The following is a 22031-nucleotide window of genomic DNA, read 5'->3' as shown; positions in this document are numbered from 1 at the left end:
CAAACCTTTGCAATAATGAGAATTATTACTTTGTGTCTCAAAATGAATCCCTTGCTCATGTTTATAAGCATTAATAGCTTTGGTGGTAGAGTTGACTTAGTGCAGTGCATGAGCTGGACCAGGAGCAAAAACATTGCTCTCTACATCAGGTGCTTTGGAACTGGGAAGCTGGCAAAGTCAGGAAGCCGGAGAAATGGATACGAATAAATCATCCAACCACCAAGGTTCTGCAGAAGGCCCCAGAGGCCAAAGCACAAAGCCAGTGATTAGAAGAGAATATCAGGAACGGTAGACGGAATGGGCAGGTAGAATAGCAGGTGGGCCAGAGGTAGAGGTTGGGTTAATAACTTGTGTGTGAGAGACAGGGGTTGTTATTGAAGTTGGACTTCTGTTGGTTCCCAGCAGTAAGGAGAGATTTAGCTGTAAACACATATATTTGGTAAATGTTTACTGAGCCTTTACTCTTTACCAATTACAGACACATAGAGAAGGTCATTCTGTGTGGTAATTGTATAAACAAAGGCCAATGAAATTTAGAGAAAATAGTAATTAACTGTGCCTGGGGAATTTCAGGATGGATTTCACAGAGAAGGTTGTCATAAAGTATATATTAAAAGAATAAGTAGAGGTTTCTCTCTACTAAAGTTTGGGCATGGGATTTCAGGTAGAATTAAATGAAGGAAAGGTGAAAGAACATAGGAAGGGGAATGACTCTCTTCAAAAGATTACTGAAGTTGCTGTTTGGAAAAGGGAATGAGGCAAAGAATGCAGGTAGATGAAATAGGAAGATAGAAAAGGGAGAAATGGTGGTACTGAAGATGACTTGATTGGAGAGAATAGACACACATGTATTATAACACACGCACACATATACGTATGTAAAGGGCTTGATGCTTGATGTTGGATTGCACATGTAAGGTGAGGGAAATACTGGGGGAAAGGATACCCCTGGGGCTTCTGGTTTGAATAAGTGGACAGAAGTTGGTGTTATGCATGGGGATCCTAGCTTTGGCAGTTAAAATGTACAGGAAGATCATTTGTTGATTCTTGGATAAATTGAATTTGAGGTGACTTTGAGGAATGCATTAAGTTGGATATAGAAGTTAAGTGTTCAAAGGAGTAGTCTGAGTTGATGATCTAAATTCTTCGCTTTGACCAATCCTCATGCTTGTTCAAAGACCAGCTCATATGACCTATTCAGAGAGGACTCCCCTCCTTCCTTCAGGCATTCATTAATTTCATCCCACTATGCTCCTACAGCAGTTTGATCATTCTGTTAATGTGTCATGTTGGAATACTGTTAGCTTCTCCTGGGTAACTTGTCCCCTATTTGAGGCAGAAGCTAGTCTTGATCATCCTTTTATTTCCAGAACTGAACACCGTTCTTGGAGCCTAACCATAATAATGAGTATTGTTGAAAATCATAGTTTGTCTATATGTTATGGACTCAAAGACCCTGGGAAATAGGAAGGACCTTGTGGGTTACCTAGTCTGTTCACCTATCCAAGGAGGAATTGCTTTATAAGGATCCTGTTTCTGCTTTAAATTCTTCCTGTGATAGTGATCTCACCACTTCAGGAGGAAACATCCAATTTGGAATAACTCCAATAATTAGAAAGTTATTTTTTGATAAAACATACCCTCTAGCCCACTTTTATGTTTGCCTGCTGTTCCGAATATTTGCTACCCTGTCAACACGACAGCTTGCCTCTAACATTTGAAGAACCATTGTGATTAGTAAGCAATACAAGTTTTTATAGATAGGGAGTCATGTTGTTTTTTCACTTTGAATTTCCCAGGACTCCTCGCTAAGGACTGAATAAGCATTTGTTGAATAAGTATATTTTTAAAAGTATACATTTTTGGCTTTTTACAGATAACACATTCCCATCTCTTTCAGTAATCCCTCCAGTCTGTCAATGCCCTTGTAAAATTTAACAACCAAGATCAAACATAACGTGTCCTAAAGGGGCTGAAAAGCTTGGCTTCTAGTAATCAGAACATTATTTCTTTTTTTTTTTTTTTTTTTTTTTTGTGGTATGCGGGCCTCTCACTGCTGTGGCCTCTCCCGTTGCGGAGCACAGGCTCCGGACGCGCAGGCCCAGCGGCCATGGCTCACGGGCCCAGCCGCTCCGCGGCACGCGGGATCCTCCCGGACCGGGGCACGAACCCGTGTCCCCTGCATCGGCAGGCGGACCCCCAACCACTGCGCCACCAGGGAAGCCCCAGAACATTATTTCTTAAATGCACCCTGAGTTTTTTTTTTAATGTTTGACACTGTTGGATCAAGTAAACCTTTTTTTCCCCACACATAGTTGCTTACCATATCAAATAGGTCCAGTTCTTCTTCTGTACAATTGATTTTTTTAGCTTATGTTCAAGAATTTTATTTACCACTACAAATTTCTTCTTTGTTTTATGATAGTATTTTAGTATGTGGTCTGTGTATATAACATATCATTTAAGGTAGCTTCAGTTACAAGTAAAAGAATACCAGACTGACAATTTTTTAAACAATAAAAATGTTTGATTATCTCACATAATGGGAAGTCTGGAGGTACCAGTAGTTCTATAATTGGTTAAATGACTCAGTGATGTCTTCAAACACTCAGACCTTTTCCATCTCTTCTGCTAAGTCTTCCTTATTATGCCTGTGATATGTCACTTCATGGTTGCAAAATGGCTGCCAAAGTTTTAAGTATCATCACCACCTTTTGTTCTAAGCAGGAAGAAAGACGGTACAGGCGAAAAAGAGCTTTTGTGTTGTGTATTTGATTTTTTGTTGTTATTTTATTTGTCTCCTGTGGCTTTCTGTCTTTTCAGGAAGCAAAATCTTTCCTGGGAGCACCTCACAACCCCAGGATATTTCTCCTTATGCCTCATTTCCCAGAGCGACGCTATTTGCTCATCACCATACCAGTCATAGGGAAATAGAATGACTCTTTTGCCTTAAACCAATCCTGTGATTCATTCTTGAGGGCTAGGTAGAGTACATAAATTTGAAGCTTGGGAGTTAGTCTACACAAACCCTTGTGACATAGGAAAGCTGTATGGAAATATTTACCCTGGGTTTTGTTGTTGTTGTTGTTTAAAGTTAAATTCTTACAAATATCAAGTAAGAGAAGTACAAAATAATGACTATTCACATCTGGGTATATGCTTGAATGGATGTTATACCTACAAAAATATGTTTTGCCACATTTTAATGACGTAAAGCATTTTTCTCTGTAGAACTCAGGGCACATCATGTTGTATATGTCATTTGTTCCCCAATAGCCCTTTTTAGGAAGAACAGGCTAACAGCAGGATAAAAATATACCAAGTGCTGTGCTTAAGATTACATAACCAATCACTTGCCAGTTAAGACCCTCTTAGTTCTCTGATGTACTTCATGAAAATAAAAATGCTTGGCAAGAGTTTAATGCTAGTCCAGAAAGAATAAAGATTTTCTTTTGTTATTTATAACAAAATATAATACTTATAATACATTAGTCCAGTTAATTTCTCTCATTTAAAGAGAAAAATGTAAAGGACTATTTCAGATACTTCAAGTTGATACATTTTTTTCATAACTGAAGTCATAAAGTATCATTAATAAAGTCATGCTAAAAACAGAAAATAGTTTAAGACCATCCAAAGCCTGAAAGAAATGCAAATTAATGTTTTCAGATTGTTCGGCATGATAGGACAATGGAACAAATAGTGTTTCCTGTCCCCAATATATGTGAATACCTCACGCGAGAATCCAAGTGCCGTGTGTTCAATACCACGGAAAGGGACGAACAAGGAAGTAAAGTGAATGACTTTTTCCAGCAAACGGAAGATCTCTACAATGAGATGAAGTGGCAGAAGAAAATCAGGAGTAAGTACAATAAACTGATATGGTTCATTTTGAGCATAATGATAGATACCTTGGTACTTTGGAATACCTGACAGTATTCGTTTCAATTGGTTCTTAATTTCTTGCCATCTGATGTTACTGAAATCGTTTATGGGCTTAAGATTGTAAGCTCAGTCTACAACTGAAGCCAAGACATCTGTGGCTTAAGGAAAACAGAAAGCTCTGACTAATTAGATCATCTTTTAGTGCTGATACTATAGTTTTATAAATATTATGACATCCAAGATTGCAGCTGTATGTTTCAGCCTTGGAACAGCTGCAGGTTTAAAGTGCATGAATAGGCCCTGACTGGCCTTAACAGTCAGTGAACGGGGTGGAGAGATGTCGACACCAGCACTTTTGTCCTCTTGTGTTTCTGATCTTATGATTGAGTAGATTGTTTAATATTTTCTTCTGAGAGTCATTCTATCTTTCAACATATCTGTACCTCACCAAATCAAGGTAAAAATTGTGTGACACTTTCATTCAAATAGGGCAGGGTTATAATGTCACAGTTAAAAGTTACCATAATACAGTTCCCATTACTTATTTCTCAGGTCTCCTGTCTATTTGGAAATATTATGTTACAACCTAAATGGGGAAAGAATTTGGAAAAGAATAGATACATGTATATGGATAACTGAATCACTTTGCTGAACACCTGAAACTAACAGAACATTGTTAATCAACTATACTCTAATATAAAATAAAAAGTTAAAAAATAAAATAAAATAAAAAGTTTACCAAAAAATTGAAAAATTTTCAAGTTTAAAATAAAGTTTAGGGCTTCCCTGGTGGCGCAGTGGTTGAGAATCCGCCTGCCGATGCAGGGGACACGGGTTCGTGCCCCGGTCTGGGAAGATCCCACATGCCGCGGAGCGGCTGGGCCCGTGAGCCATGGCCGCTGAGCCTGCGCGTCCGGAGCCTGTGCTCCGCAAGGGAGAGGCCACAACAGTGAGGCCCGCGTACCACACACACAAAAAAAAAAAAAAAAAAAAAAAAAAAAAAAAAAAAAAAAAAAAAAAAAAAAAAATAAAATAAAATAAAGTTTATTTTCCCAGATGAGAAATGTCATGAGTTTTTAACAAAAATTGATAGGGGAAAACTTTTGGTTAAGTCTTCTCTGACTTTGGGGAAGGTTTTCCAGACTATGTTCTCAATACCTCTACTCAACAGTGCTTCATCATTTTAGTTTCCTAGGAACTTCAGTGATTGTGGTTTACGAACTTGGTTGAGCTTGAGACATAGCATCTTTGGATAAAGATTGTAGCATGCGTTGTCACACTTTCTTAGCAGAATATTTGAAAAAATATAGAAATTACTCTCCCTTAGCATTTTACCATGTAGAACCTTATGGAATTCAGAGAAAGTTTTGAGTGTCCAGAATACATATGAAAACTCAATTTGATAAACATACTTTTTGTTCTTGACAAAAAGTAAACTGAATAATGAGCCAGTGCTTGGAGGATCTGTGCTTTTTTAGATAAATGTTTTGTCATTTATCAAAAAACAAATCTTGGGACTTCCCTGGTGGTCCAGTGGTTAAAACTCCACCCTCCCAATGTAGGGGGCCCAGGTTCAATCCCTGATCAGGGAACTAGATCCCACATGCTGCAACTAAGAGCCCTCATGCCGCAACTAAAGGAGCCCACATGCCACAACTGAAAGATCCTGCCATGCCACAACTGAGACCCAGTGCAACCAAATAAATAAATAAATAAATAAATATTTTTTAAAAAACCAAATCTTAAAATAATTTCCAACATACAGTTTACTTTTAAAATTTGGAAGCAGCTTATGATCAGGTTATAGACAGATCTAATTCATTTGATAGATTTGTTATTACAAATGTATGCATCAACATCTTCTGATTTTGTCTCAATATTCTGCTTTTTAAAATGAGGACTCCTGATTCAGGAATGATGGAGATGCAGATGTTTACAATTTATGACACATTAGTCAACTAAATCCCATGGCTAATCATAGCCTACTCCAGTGCTGGAATGCTCCATTCCAAGAGAGGGAAAACAAGAAGTACTGAAGGGAAGTGTAGTTTATAAGTAAGCAACAGACTTGAGATTGGAATTCACAGAACATAATTTGAAAAGCTTAAAATTTCTATTTGAAAATTGAGATGTCTTTCCCCCTCAATTGACTCCAATATTTTAAATCTGATGTTAAGCTATTAAGAATTAGAGAACGGACACGAATAAGTCACGTGTCAAACTTATATGCATGACATATCTGTTCAGTTATTTAGGAGAGGTGAAAACAACTGGGTTTTGGTTTATGTAAATGTCAATTGTATTCAGTAGATGCATCTGCTAATTCATTTCTGATGACAGATACAGAATCCTGTTTCTGAAAATATTCAGCAAAGCCTCTCCCACTTATTGGTAGTTCTTGTTGTATCTTTCATTTACTTCTGCTGTTGCAAACCCAACAAGTTCTTGGGAAGCCTAAAGGTTTAAAACTTAGTGTTATAAATCACTAGTTCCCAGTAAGCCATGCTATGCTGTGCTGTTAAGTTTCAGAGTTTCAGGTAGCTGTGACTGTGATTTGGAGTTTTCACCAGAGATAAATCTGTGCAAGGGGTGGGGGGTTTTATTTTACTTTAAGACACGGGAGTGAGACCGATTTATCAATATTACTAAATTACACAGCAATGTATACCATTCCATTAAAAGTGGCCCCAGGTGGCTGCTAAACTCTCTTTCCCCCTAATCTGTTCTAGGGATAAATTAAAGAGAATTCATATAGAATCATCTTTTCTGACCACCTTTAGCAATTGCAGAATTACTCATCCTTCTACAATGGCTTAGATGTAAACTGGCTAAAGGAGAAAGAAGGAATCAAATAGAAAACTCCTTTTTGGTATCGATTATAAGTGTTCTAAAATAAGTCATAGTTTTATAGTAGTTTACAAAAATGCATTTAGTAAAATGTTATTTCAGGAGGGCTCCTGTGTTGAAATCAAAATTCATTTTCTGTTGTGTTCCACTGTGCTTCTTTCCCGCTAGGTAACCCTGCCCTGTTCTGGTTCTCAAGGCACATTTCTCTCTGGGGGAGCATCTCCTTCAACCTGGCTGTGTTTATCAACTTAGCTGTGGCTCTCTTCTACCCATTTGGGGATGATGGAGATGAAGGCAAGTGCTTGTCTATCTTTAAATGATAAGTATTTTTGAGTCTGAAAACAATACTCTTGATGCATGCCCTAACTATCTAGACCTTCCCAATTACAACAATTACATTCTTGTTGAACAGGTTTTCTTTATTCATTGAAAATAGAGAATGATGGTAAGGAGAGTAGGCAAAAAATGGTGGTCAATATAAATGTTTTTCAAAAAGCTCATACACAGAAGAGCTAGTAGAGCTATATTATATATTGACAAATAAGGCAATGAAAAAATTATTTGTATGTAATTTTTGTGACTGAAAGCACTTTTATACTGTATTGTTTCAATTACATAAATATATGGGGAAAATGAGAGGGATATATGCCAAAATGCTGACTGAGATAAATAAGTAGAATCTCTATTTTACTGTCTTGCCTTTGCTTTCCATGTTGTCTGAGGTTTCTACAAGGAGCAGGCAAGTAATCTGGAAAGCAGTTTTTAAATGTACAGGGTAAGACAGAATACGATAATAGAGCATAAAGGATATTGACTATGAAGTTAATATTATTAAACGAACAATACATGAGGTTTTGCAAAAGCAAAGGCAAGAGAAATTATCCCATGTTAAGTGAAATGGGAAATAATAGGAGAGGTATGCTAAAGGGTGGGACTGTGGGAATTAATTTTGTTTAAATCTGGCAAAAGTGCATATGGGAAAATATGTCACAGGCTTGGGATACAATCCAGTCAATAACTTTGGAATGGGCATTGAAAGAATGGCTTGGAGGACAAGATGGGAGATGCCAGCAAACAATCACCACAAGGTGCTTTTGTATCTCATCTGTTCATAGGCTTATGTGAGAATCTAATGAGATGCTATAGGTACAGCGGTTAGAATAGTGGCTGGTGAGCGCGCTGGAAAACCTAGCTGTCGATGTTGTTTGTTGTTACAAGATAAATAATAGTACTACAAAGGGAAGCTCAGTGAAAAGGATGGTATGACACAAGCAACAGGTGTTTAGGCCTATTTCAGATGAACTGGAGTTGAGCGGGAAAGGGAAAAGGGAGTGTGGTGGTAATTTATTATTTCAAAGGTCCGTTACAGACAGCAGATATCAAAGTTCTAGCCTTTGGGTATAATCTGAGTGGTCACAAAAAGTTTGATTCTTTTAGAAGGTACGCCAGTGCTAATAAAAGAAGAATATTTGTCAGTGGAGTAGATGTGTGAGTTAAATAGCAATGAAAACATAGCAAATATTTGTCCGCCCTACGTAGGGAAGTTGCAGATACAGCAGGAAGTGGAACCAGCTTTCTCTTCATTGTGTTTAGTCTCATTTAGTGATGATAGCCCTCTTGGCGCAGAAGAATGTAACTCTTGTTACGGGGAGAAGTCCAGCCGGAAATGATCAATTAGTATCATCTGCACACGGAATGCTGAGAGTAGATCGTAGTGTCCCAGTTAATAGACGCATAACGTCTTAGATATGGAAGCAGTTCTGGAATCATCTAATATCAATATCATCACTTGACACATAAAGAGATGGAAGCCCAGAGAAGCTGAAGAATGGCAGATCTCAGAGTAGAAGGTTAACGCTTTTGTTTACAATCTAGGACTTCTCTCCGTGGATGATTAGGTTGGGATTGTGTAGGTAACAGGTGACCCTTTATACAAGACATCATCTTCCCTGAGTTCCATTCCATGATATCCCTTACGAGACTACCAGAGCCAGAGTATACAGCCTCTGCTGCCACCAATTGTACATGAAATATCAGGGAGATGGGCACTGCCACCCCTCTGGACATCTACTCTTTACTCAGCAGGAGAAAGTAGAACACCTGCTACATTTTTTCATATTTGCCTGACTAATAACAATTATGATAGTAAAACTGATGAGGATAACAGCAGCTGTTATTGTTTACCGTTTAGATAGGCTCAGGCAAAATGCTAAGCACGTCACATACATAACTTCATTTAATCTTCCTGACAATCCATAAAGTAAGTACTTCATCCTCATGAATAAAGACTTAGAGGCTTAGGAAGATTTGCCCAATAATTCGGGAGTAGAGTCTGGAACTGTGTATTTTTTTTTAACAAGTTCCCAAGGTGTTGCTAACACAACTGGTCCTTGAACAAGAACTTGAAACCACATACATAGTAGAATTTGGAAAGAGGCTCCAGCCTCAGAAGGAAATAGGACTAACACAGACTAGGCAGGAAAACATGCTGTGTCATTGTCAGGTGCAGATGCAGACTTTACTCTTCAAAAGGGACTGAATAGACATTAAGAGTAGTAACCAAGACGGAGGCTCACTCTTAGGTATCTGGGTGTGGGTGTGGCACTAAGAGGGAAGGGAAGGCATGAGCTGCCATCTTGGCAATGTGGAATCCGCAGATTGTTTGGGTAATCTGATTACAGTTCTAGATGGGTTATTTAATTATAGCTCTATGAATAAGGTTACAATTTTGGTCAGGATTAGCTGAGCCTCCAACCTTCAGTTACATGCTATGCATAGCTAGGAGGGCTGAGGAAGCAAAGTTAAGACTGACTAGCACACTTGGCTGGAGAAGGTAAATTCTGTGCTGGACGTGCAAGTCTCTAACCCTGGGTTTTATCACGCGTAGGCCAGATGACTGCATGGCTGGAGCACTTTGAGACAATTTAAAGATGAATTAGTTGATCATAAGATTCCTTCCAAAAAGTGCTAAAAAAAAAATGATGGGGACATGTCAGAGAACACAGGATTCAACTTGAAAGCTCTCCCAGTGGCCACATCAGTGGAAATTTTGAGAAGAAATATTGACAGTGATACGTAATAACCCATAGAATAACATAAGAATCCAGCAGTCCATATTGATAGAAGAGAAAGTATTCCAATTAATCCGTGTAGAAGGAATAATGGAAACAGAATGTCACCATTTGGCGAACATCATATAGTAGTAAGAATCATCAGTGGACGCTAAAATTAATAGGTGAGTGTTAGATGAAAAAGTATAATGAGAAACAGGACACTGACATAGTCAAAGTGTATTTCTCCGTAATATACTTATTATAAAAGAAACAATAGTGACTTTAAAGTGGAGAAATCACTTTAATTATGTGATCAATGTTAATGTCACCAGTAATGAGACATAGCAACATCGAGTGCCTCTTGACATGATGTGCTGACAAGGACATGGCATCATTTGCCAAAAATGCATAAACTGAGGAAATTTCAGGCAAATCCAGAATGAGGAACATTCTACAAGATAATTGGCCCATACTCTTGAAGCTTATGAAAGTCAAAGAAATATTGAGGAATTAAGAGACTAAAGAGACATGACAGCTAAAAAGAATGTGTGATCCTGGTTCAGAAAAAAAGACATTGTTTGGGCAATCCATGAACTTTGAATAAGATGTATAGATCAAAGTGGTATATCATATTAATTTCCAGATGTTGATCATGGTATTGTGATTACGTAAGGTATTTGGGGAATCTGGGTAAAGGGTATATGGGAATTTGTATTGTATTCGCAACTGTAACATTGTCAGAAAGTTTTGAAATAAAAAGTTAAAAAAGAAAAAAATAAGTAAATATGAAGACTCCATCCAACTCTGAGGTTCCTGGTTTCTGGGTATAGAAGTTGATCACAAAAATCACCTAGTGAATCTTGGGTCAAAAAAAGACCTGTGGTCAAAATGGGCCACCTTTCCCAACCCCAGATCGTAACGCAAACTGCTCCAGAGTCACTGTGGCTGATGTGGCAGGGGGAATGGGCTGAGTATGCTTTCTCCAAGGGTATTTTCCAGCCTGACCACACATGAGCTACTGGGAATCAGTTGTGCTCAGATCTCTGGTTCACACTTGGGTTGTAATATTAACTGAGAGAATAGTGTCACCCTGCAACCAGGGTAGTAGTGTACAATAATTAAAAGGAGATACTTAGTGGGGAAGGTGGTTCTCAGGGGATCAGCTTAGAAGACACCCACCCTCCCAACCCCTACTGCGGATAGTCTCCTTTCATTGCCAGGCTTTGCAGAGCTCTGAATTTCTTCAGGAATCCAGGGCTTATCGTGTGGCTGTAGGTTTTGGTCTGGGTTTCCGTGTTTGGTTGACTGGTTTATATGTTTATCATGTGCTTCTCTAAAAAAGAAACTTGTGCCAAAGTTGAGGTATGATGCTACGCTGGTTGTGACTGAAACCACAGCTGTTGATGCTAGGGAGTCTCCGAGATGTCCACTCAGAAGTTGAGCGTTGCCATGACAACCATCCCTGTCCAGTTTGGCAAAGGCAGACCAGTTAGCAGAGCAAAGTGCTGCCATGGGAATTTCTTATATCCAGATAGCATGGGATTTTGTAAGAATATTGTGTTCGAATTTTGGGTGTCATTCTTTTTTCCCTCAAGTGCTTTGTGTTAAAGGAAATAAGTTCTTCAGGGTGGTTTTAACGCATTCATTTTAATAACAACCATTGATGGAGTGTGGCTAGGTGCCAGGCACTGTGTTAGGCCCTAGAGATACAAAGGTTGGGAAGGTTGTCCTTGTCCTCAAGGAACTTACAGTCTAGTAAAGGGACGAAGAAAGGAGGGAGGCACAATAGTAAAGAACCCCCATAGATTTATCTGGTCTACTTTAGTTGGACTGAGGTGGGGGAAACAGGAAATTCTTCTGAGGCTCTGCAAGAGGCAGAGCAATGAAGAGAGGGGAGTAATAAGCAGCAAGCTCTCTAAGTAAACGTGTAAACAAGTCAGTTGAGATAGATAGGAGAGGTGAATTGCCTTGAGGTCTCCAATTTTTCTATTTGAATTTTTTTCATTAAGGACAAACTTTATATTTTCTAACACAATAATATATAGAAGGAATTCTAAAAAAGTTTTCTGTTACAAAAGTAATACATGCTCATTATAGAAAATTAATATAAAGTATTAAGAAGACAGTCCCACCTTTCGACCCTTAATGGATAAAAAATGGCTTTGACAGTCTATACTGTCTTCTCTAAAGTTTGTCAGAGGGTTTCAGGTTATTCTTTTAGCATCAAATCTTCAGCTAGAAAACAGTATGATCATTCTTATAGACTATGATTTACAAATTATTGTCAATTGTCAAATGACAAAACTGTAAATTAATAGCCACTTCAAGTAACTTGTAAATTTATTTACTATTCACAAATACATATTTAACACTAAACTTTGTGCAAGGTACTAGGCCAGACACCATTTGAGTTCTTTCTACAAAGGAATCAAACGCCCAGCTGTAAGTTCATGGTTATAATTTCATATTTAATCGAGGGGAAATCTCAGCAAGCCAGATACTGTCTGGAAAAGAGTGGTCAAGATGTGGTTAGATGATCAGGCATTAGTGACAGTGCACAGTGTGACTATCAGTGCCAAAGCTGAGACTTTTAAAATAAGAATGTCACACCAAGTCATTGCTTGTGAATTATACTGAAGACTCCAGTGAGTGGCTGAGAGTTTTTAAGTATGCAAAGATGTCGGCAGTTTTAGTAAACTTAACAGTGAAGCTCCACGGCTTGGGGAATTTATAACTGGAGACTTATTTACTTACTCCAAATGAGTAAGTAACAGGTTATGTTACTGTTTATTCGTTTAGTCAGCAAATATTTATTTGTTACTGCCTGCCAGGCACTGGGACAGGCCCAGAGGTGGTCCTCACGCTGACAGAGCTCACGTTCTGATGGCACCCCAGTAAGCATGAGAGAAGGTTGAAGGCGTCATTCTCTCCATGGCTCTTTCAGATCTGTGAAGCCCGGGCTGTGGGTGATCAGGTTACGTTTTGGTAGACATAGAGGGCTCACAAGCCAGCGTCTTAATAAACATGAGTTGGGTACCCATTTTGTTCATGTTACCAGAGGACAGGAATTGAAGGTAATTTCCAGAGCAAGCAACTTACCCCTTTTTCCCACCATCTTCAAAGTACTCTTATCAGATCATCAATCTGGTAAGGGGGCAGATCAGATCTCTTCTCCCAATCTTCTTGCATCACTGCTCGCTTGAAGAGATAACATAAGAACAACATTGCAAAAGTAAACCTGTCTAAGCCAGTGTAGCTCATTATCTGACTTTTGTTTTGTTTGTTTTTTAATGACTGACAGGATCTTCCTGCCTACTTTTGAACCATTAGCACTCACTATGAACTAAAGGCTTGTACAGAATTCACTGATGGAATCCAGATAATTCCATGGTTTCCATAATAATACAGAAACTCTGCACATCAGAGCACTCGTGGTATTTGCATTCAGAAGTGACTTTTATAAATAATAAAAAGAGGTGTGGCCCAGAGAAATCACTAGTGGAAAACCTCTATTTTATTGTTTCCGCTATGACTTCATCAGCCTAAAGACACATGTTTGAGGTCTAATCAGCCCAAGAGTGTTGCCCTTTAATTTACTTCTGCAAATATAGCACCACATGACCTTCAGAGGGGGATTCTTTGAATCCCCATGTCCGAGCAAACGTCAATGAATTGTCCTTTTTTAAAAAAGAAGTGTATTTTTGAACCCTTTTTAGGGCCATTTCTAAAGAAATTTTTGTTGTAATGGAGTTTAGTTTTGAAACATTTGGAACTTCTGTTTTCTGATGATGTAAATAACTGAACATTTTTTTAGATGTTGATTTGGCTTTTAAATACACACGTATACATATGTATTCATACACATAAATACACTTGTGTGTTTTAACAGTTAAAGCTTAGGTCTATTTTATTAAAGACTGGATATTCTACATTCTGAATTCTTTAGAGGAATCTAATATAAAAACTTGAAAATAATAAAACAGGACAAGGTATGAGTTCACTGCCTTGATTCCATATGATTTAGCTGAACATTTAGTGGTCATTAATCATAAATTTTGAATTAAGACTTGCAAGTGAGATACCTCTATCCAAAGTATTTAGCATGTAACTCCCATAGGAGAGAAAGATGAACAGTCTCAGACTTAATGAAAGGAGCATTGACTGGTGAGTATTTAAGCAGCCTGGGATTCATCACAAACTTTCTGGAAATGTAATAATGAGTAATGTGTACAAAGAATTTCCTCCAAGTGTACAGTGTGTAGAGTGGGTTATTTTGAAATTCACTGTCTTAGGGCTTATCTTGCTGTATATTGTATGAAGTAGAGTGGCAAATATTTTAACATGTTCTAGTTTTGTTCTTAGTAAAAATAAACTCCTTCCACATTTTACAGGTACACTTTCACCATTGTTCTCAGTTCTGCTTTGGATAGCAGTTGCAATCTGCACATCTATGCTGTTTTTCTTCTCCAAGCCTGTGGGTATTCGGCCATTTCTTGTATCAGTAATGCTCAGATCAATATATACAATAGGTCTTGGGCCTACGTTAATACTTCTTGGTGCAGCTAATGTAAGTACTTTACTTAGCTTTCTACTGTTCTGGATTAATTAAAAGTTTACTAAATATAAAAATGTAACTCTATGCTTTAACTCTGTATATACAGTAAATTCTAATTCATTGTGAATCCGAGTTAATCAGAGTTTAACTTGTACCTTTTTTATTGACTTTTGAGATAAAGGAAAAATGGCAAGTGAAAATTTGATATATTTAAGATGGTAGCATTTGGGGCATGACCCAGTTCTGCAGTCAATTTAATCCAATCCAGTTTTAGTGCCTTTGGCATCCTATATGGATAGGTATTGACAAAATTGACTCTGAGCCACTGTTAACATCCTAAAGTAACTTCTAAATCATCCGAGAAAGATTAAATTATATTCAGCAGAATTTTAGAAGTGAGTAATACCTTTTATAAAATGCCCAAAAGAAAAGGGTTGCTGTAAGAGAAAATATGAAGTTGGACTCTTTTTATGAGAACAAAACCTATTAACTTGCGTAAGGCATAGATGAGATTTTTTTTTCCACTAAATTTTTAAATTTTTTTAAAAATTTTGAAATATTAGAGCAAGGGAATACATTTCACAACTTGAGCTAGGTAAGTTTAGAATAAGTAATCCAGATTACTATTGCAAATAGCAGTAATTTTGCCCAAGATAAAATTTTAAAGGGACTAGACAACTTTTTGTATGGCACAGCTAAAAAGGGATATTAGGAAATGGTAAATCACCAGGTTGATGAAAGAACATGTTGCAGGTAAATAAATCTTGCTAATATGTCTGCTCAATAGCTAAGCATTTTCTATATTTTTTACTGGGTTTCTAACGTAATATCCTATATTCTGGTATCTGTGTATATCTGTATCTGGTATCTCCCCTACTACATTATACATTTCGTAAGACTAATGATTGATCATTCAATGTCTGGAACATCATTGGTACTCAGCAAATATTTCTTAAGTAAATTAACTAATGAATGAGTGAAAGATTATCTTTGTATTCTTATACATTTACAGTGCCTTGCACACACAAAAAAGGTGGCAAATATATATTGAAAATGAATAAATGAAATAATCAACCAAACTTTTGAGAACTATAAAGCCAAGCTAGTATGGCCAAATCTATGTTTCTGACCCCATTATAATATTATATACAATATTATACATTATAATATTATAATTCTTCAAAAACTGGACATGATATATATGACAGGTATATACATATATATGTGATGGATACATATATATACATATATGTATGTGACAGATATATTTATATGTTTATATATATTAAACGATTACATTCAGGTCACCAAATTACCAATTATTCCTCAAGCATTGTGAATAAAGGGAAGTGTACTATACATACAAAGGGCACTATCAGTAAAGAATTCTGTAAAGTACCAAACATATTATTCTGTAAGTTTCTTGAGGGCAGGGGTTGTCACATTCATAGATATAATCCTGTCTACCTCACTCACTCCCTACCCCATTTTTCTCCACCTTAATGCCTAGCACTTAAACATTCAAAAATTGTTTACGTGAACTGAACTAGTACTTTCGGTGCTTTGGAAATAAGCTACTTTTGTGAAATTTCCAACCGAGTGAATTAAGGAATCTTCATGGATTTCTCTGATTTTTTTCTAAGCCTGTTACTGCATCCAGCTTATTATTTTTTCTTTAAAAAATACATTGACTGTTGAACCCAATTATTTGAAGAAACAAGTAATATTTCTAAACTGATAACTGATCCTCAATAAGATATTAATCCAAGTGAGAAAATCCAAATTTGATAAATGAAATAATAGCGAGACAGAATTCGACCAAAATAACAGCATTTATTGGGTCTCTGTTATCTAATAGACACTGATAATAATAGAGGATTTGTGGTTCTTGCCATCCAGAAGCTTTAAGGATATATAAAGAGGTACAGAATAACATTTTAAAGTCTATTGGGAAAAACAAAAACATTGAGAGAATTTTTCTTTTGCCCCTCATGGGACAGGATAAAAAGATAACTTCTGCCTGGTTTGGTGAGAATAGTTCCACTATAAGTAATGACTCTTCATCACCAGAGGGCAGACAGCAGAAGCAAAAGGGCTATTATCCTGCAGCCTGTGGAATGAAAACTACATTCACAGAAAGATAGACAAAATGAAAAGGCAGAGGAATATATGCCAGATGAAGGAAAAAGATAAAACACCAGAAAACCAATTAAATGAAGTGGAGATAGGCAACCTTCCTGAAAAAGAATTCAGAATAATGATAGTGAAGATGATCCAGGACCTAAGAAAAAGAATGAAGGCAAAGATTGAGAAGATGCAAAAAATGCTTAACAAAGATCTAGAATTAAAGAACAAACACCTAGAAGAATTAAAGAACAAACAAACAGAGATGAACAATACAATAACTGAAATGAAAAATGCACTAGAAGGGAATCAATAGCAGAATAACTGAGGCAGAAGAATGGATAAGTGACCTGGAAGACAGAACGGTGGAAATCACTGCCATGGAACAGAATAAAGAAAAAAGAATGAAAAGAAATGAAGACAGCCTAAGAGACCTCTGGGGCGACATTAAATGCACCAACATTCAACGCACCAACATTCGCATTATAGGAGTTCCAGAAGGGGAAGAGAGAGAGAAAGAACCTGAGAGAATATTTGAAGAGATCATAGTTGAAACCTTCCCTAATATCAGAAACGAAACAGCCACCCAAGTCCAGGAAGCGCAGAAAGTCCCAGGCAGCATAAACCCAAGGAGAACCATGCCGAGACACATAGTAATCAAATTGACAAAAATTAAAGACAAAAATTATTAAAAGCAGAAAGGGAAAAATGACAAATAACATACAAGTGAACTCCCATAAAGTTAACAGCTGATTTCTCAGCAGAAAATATAGAAGCCAGAAGGGAGTGGCATGATATATTTAAAGTGATGAAAGGGAAGAACCTACAACCAAGATGACTCTACCCAGCTGGGATCTCATTCAGATTCGATGGAGAAATCAAAAGCTTTACAGACAAGCAAAAGCTAAGAGAATTCAGCACCACCAAAGCAGGTCTACAAAAAATACTAAAGGAACTTCTTTAAGTGGGAAACACAAGAGAAGAAAAGGACCTACAAAAACAAACCCAAAACAATTAAGAACATGGTAATAGGAACATACATATCGACAATTACCTTAAACATGAATGGATTAAATGCTCCAACCAAAAGACACAGGCTCACTGAATGGATGCAAAAACAAGACCCATATATATGCTGTCTACAAGAGACCCACTTCACACCTAGGGACACATACAGACTGAAACTGAGGGGATGGAAAAAGATTTTCCATGCAAATGGATATCAAAAGAAAGCTGGAGTAACAATACTCATATCAGATAAAAGAGACTTTAAAATAAAGAATGTTACAAGAGACAAGGAAAGACACTACATAATGATCAAGGGATCAATTCAAGAAGAAGATATAACAATTATAAATATGTACGCACCCAACATAGGAGCACCTCAATACATAAGGCAACTGCTAACAGCTATAAAAGAGTAAATCAACAGTAACACAATAATAGTGGGAGACTTTAACACCTCACTTACACCAATGGACAGATCATCCAGACAGAATATTAATAAGGAAACAGAAGCTTTAAATGACACAATATACCATATAGATTTAATTGATATTTATAGGACATTTCATCTGAAAAGAGCAGATTACACTTTCTTCTCAGGTGCACACAGAACATGCTCCAGGATAAATCACATCTTGGGTCACAAATCAAGCCTCGGTAAATTTAAGAAAATTGAAATCATATCAAGCATCTTTTCTGACCACAGTGCTATGAAATTAGAAAGCAATTACAGGGGAAAAAAGTTAAAAAATACAAACACTTGGAGGCTAAACTATATGCTACTAAATAACCAAGAGATCACAGAAGAAATCAAAGAGGAAATCAAAAAATACCTAGAGACAAATGACAACAAAAACGCGATGATCCAAAACTTGTGGGATGAAGGAAAAGCAGTTCTAAAAGGGAAGTTTATAGCAACACGATCCTACCTCAAGAAACAAGAAAAATCTCAAATAAACAATCTAACCTGACACCTAAAGGAACTAGAGAAGGAAGAACAAACAAGACCCAAAGTTAGTAGAAGGAAAGAAATCATAAAGATCAGAGCAGAAAGAAATGAAATAGAAACAAAGAAAACAATAGCAAAGATCAATAAAACTAAAAACTCATTCTTTGAGAAGATAAATAAAATTGATAAACCTTTAGCCAGACTCGTCAAGAGAAAGAGGGAGAGGACTCATATCAATAAAATTAGAAATGAAAAAGGAGAAGTTACAATGGACACCGCAGAAATACAAAACATCCTAAAAGACTACTACAAGCAACATTATGCCAGTAAAATGGACAACTTGGAAGAAATGGACAAATTCTTAGAAAGGTATAACCTTCCAAGACTGAACCACAAAGAAACAGAAAATATGAACAGACCAATCACAAGTAATGAAATTGAAACTGTGATTAAAAATCTTCCAACAAACAAAAGTGCAGGACCAGATGGCTTCACAGGTGAATTCTGTCAAACATTTAGAGAACAGCTAACACCCATCCTTCTCAAACTCTTCCAAAAAATTGCAGAGGAAGGAACACTCCCAGACTCTTTCTACAAGGCACCATCACCCTGATACCAAAACCAGACAAAAATACTACAAAAAAAGAAAACTACAGACCAATATCACTGATGAATGTAGATGCAAAAATCCTCAACAAAATACTAGCAAACAGAATCCAACAACACATTAAAAGGATCATACACCATGATCAAGTGGGATTTATCCCAGGGATGCAAAAGTTCTTCAATATACAGAAATCAATCAGTGTGATACACCTTATTAACAAATTGAAGAATAAAAACCATATGATCATCTCAATAGATGCAGAAAAAGCTTTTGACAAAATTCAACACCCACTTATGATAAAAACTCTCCAGAAAGTGGGATAGAAGGAACCTCCTACCTCAACATAATAAAGGCCATATACAACAATCCCACAGCAAACACCATTCTCAATGGTGAAAAACTGAAAGCATTTCCACTAAGACCAGGAACAGGACAAGGATGTCCACTCTTGCCACTCTTATACAACATAGTTTTGGGAGTCCTAGCCACAGCAATCAGAAGAAAAAAATAAATGAAAGGAATCCAAATTGGAAAAGAAGTAAAACTGTCACTGTTTGCAGATGACACGATACTATAAATAACTAATCCTAAAGATGCCATCAGAAAACTACTAGAGCTAATCAATGAATTTGGTAAAGTTGCAGGATACAAAATTAATGCACAGAAATAAAGCATTGCTATACTTTAACAATGAAAGATCAGAAAGAGAAATTAAGGAAACAATCCCATTCACCATTGCAACAAAAAGAATTAAATACCTAGGAATAAACCTACCTAAGAGGTAAAAGACCTATACTCAGAAAAATGTAAGACAATGATGAAAGAAATCAAAGATGACACAAACAGTTAGAGAGATATACCATTTCGTGGATTGGAAGAATCCACGAAAATGACTGTACTACCCAAAGCAATCTACATATTCAATGCAATCCCTATCAAATAACCAATGGCATTTTTTACAGAACTAGAATAAAAAAATCTTAAAATTTGTATGGAGACACAAAAGGCCCAGAACAGCCAAAGCAATCTTGAGGGGAAAAATATGGAGCTGGAGGAATCAGACTCCCTGACTTCAGACTATACTATAAAGCTACAGTCATCAAGATAATATGTTACTGGCACAAAAACAGAAATATAGATCAATGGAACAAGATAGATAGCTCAGAGAGAAACCCATGCACCTATGGTCAACTAATCTATGACAAAGGAGGCAAGGATATATAATGGAGAAAAGACAGTCTCTTCAATAAGTGGTGCTGGGAAAACTGGACAGCTACATATAAAGGAATGAAATTAGAACACTCCCTAACACCATACACAAAAATAAACTCACAATGGATTAAAGACCTAAATATAAGACCAGACACTATAAAACTCTTAGAGGAAACCATAGGAAGAACACTCTTTGCCATAAATCACAGCAAGATCTTTTTTGACCCACCTCCTAGAGTAATGGAAATAAAAACAAAAATAAACAAAGGGGACCTAATGAAACTTAAAAGCTTTTGCACAGCAAAGGAAACCATAAACAGGACGAAAAGACAACCCTCAGAATGGGAGAAAATATTTGCAAACAAAGCAACGGACAAAGGATTAATCTCCAAAAAATATAAACAGCTCATGCAGCTCAATATTAAAAAAACAAACAACCCAATCAAAAAATGGCCAAAGACCTAAATAGACATTTCTCCAAAGATGACATACAGATGACCAAGAGGCACATGAAAAGCTGCTCAACATCACTAATTATTAGAGAAATGCAAATCAAAACTACAATGAGATATCACCTCACACCAATTAGAATGGGCATCATCAGAAAATCAAACAATAAATGCTGGAGAGGGTGTGGAGAAAAGGGAACCCTCTTGCGCTGTTGGTGGGAACATAAACTGATACAGCCACTACGGAGAACAGTATGGAGGTTCCTTAAAAAACTAAAAATAGAATTACCATATGACCCAGCAGTCCCACTACTGGGCATAAACCCTGAGAAGACCATAATTCAAAAAGACACTTGCACCCCGGTATTTACTGCAGCACTGTTTACAGTAGCCAGGTCATGGAGGCAACCTAAATGCCCATCGACATATGAATGGATAAGAAAATATGGTACATATATACAATGGAATATTTCTCAGCCATAAAAAGGAACAAAACTGGGTCATTTTTAGAGACATGGATGGACCTAGAGACTGTCATACAGAGTGAAGTTAAGTCAGAAAGAGAAAAACAAATATTGTATATTAACGCATATATGTGGAATCTAGAGAAATGGTACAGATGAACTGGTTTGCAAGGCAAAAATAGAGACACAGATGTAGAGAACAAATGTATGGTAACCAAGAGGGCAAAGTGGGGTGGGGGGTGGTGGTGGGATGAATTGGGAGATTGGGATTGACATGTATACACTAATATGTATAAAATGGATAACTAATAAGAACGTGCTGTATAAAATAAATAATTAATTAAATTTTAAAAATAACTTCATAAGAGCAGCAAGTGTTATACTTTAATTTCTTCCTGAGAAGAAATTTACATGGAGATATAATTTTCTTATTAACTATGTGAATCTGTGGGTAGTCTAATAGCCTTCACAGCATAAAACACTCATTTGCACAGCCCCCAAATGATACGTTATGATCTGCCTGTCCAGGGCATTTTGACCAAAGAAAATATTAGCTTTTTGATTTGGGACAAATTGAATGGAATAATTGTAATTTTCATATGATAGTTATTGATAGAAGAGTTTTTACCTATAGTTTTGATACTATACAGATTAATAAAAACATTTTAGCAAATATCATTTACCTTAACATTTAACATAACAGGCTCATCACAGAACTGTCTATGGTTTATCATTTCCTAGGAGGTAGGAAAAAAAAGAAAACATAAATCAATCATGTTTGTCCCTTAGATTTTAACGCATTTATTAACTTAATTTACACTTAAAACTTTGCATTGTGTAACAGCTGCAACTATAATTGCTAAAGTTATAGGTATCAGAAA

The 22031-nt window shown here is 36.8% G+C and overlaps 1 protein-coding gene across 2 annotated transcripts in view; it reads left to right on the top strand.

The window, feature by feature from the left end:
- Positions 1–22031, top strand: part of ITPR2 (inositol 1,4,5-trisphosphate receptor type 2) — a 526733-nt gene that overhangs the window by 415121 nt on the left and 89581 nt on the right. For both annotated transcript variants that reach the window (XM_059081164.2, XM_059081169.2), the window contains 3 exons: positions 3670–3862; positions 6901–7026; positions 14177–14352. In XM_059081164.2, the coding sequence (XP_058937147.1) occupies positions 3670–3862; positions 6901–7026; positions 14177–14352 (495 nt within the window). The remainder of the gene's footprint in view (positions 1–3669; positions 3863–6900; positions 7027–14176; positions 14353–22031) is intronic.

The sequence above is a fragment of the Kogia breviceps genome, chromosome 12, assembly GCF_026419965.1.
Source record: "Kogia breviceps isolate mKogBre1 chromosome 12, mKogBre1 haplotype 1, whole genome shotgun sequence".
Taxonomy (NCBI): Eukaryota; Metazoa; Chordata; class Mammalia; order Artiodactyla; family Physeteridae; genus Kogia; species Kogia breviceps.
Note: the sequence above shows the minus strand (reverse complement) of the source record. Positions and strands in the feature narration are given on the sequence as shown.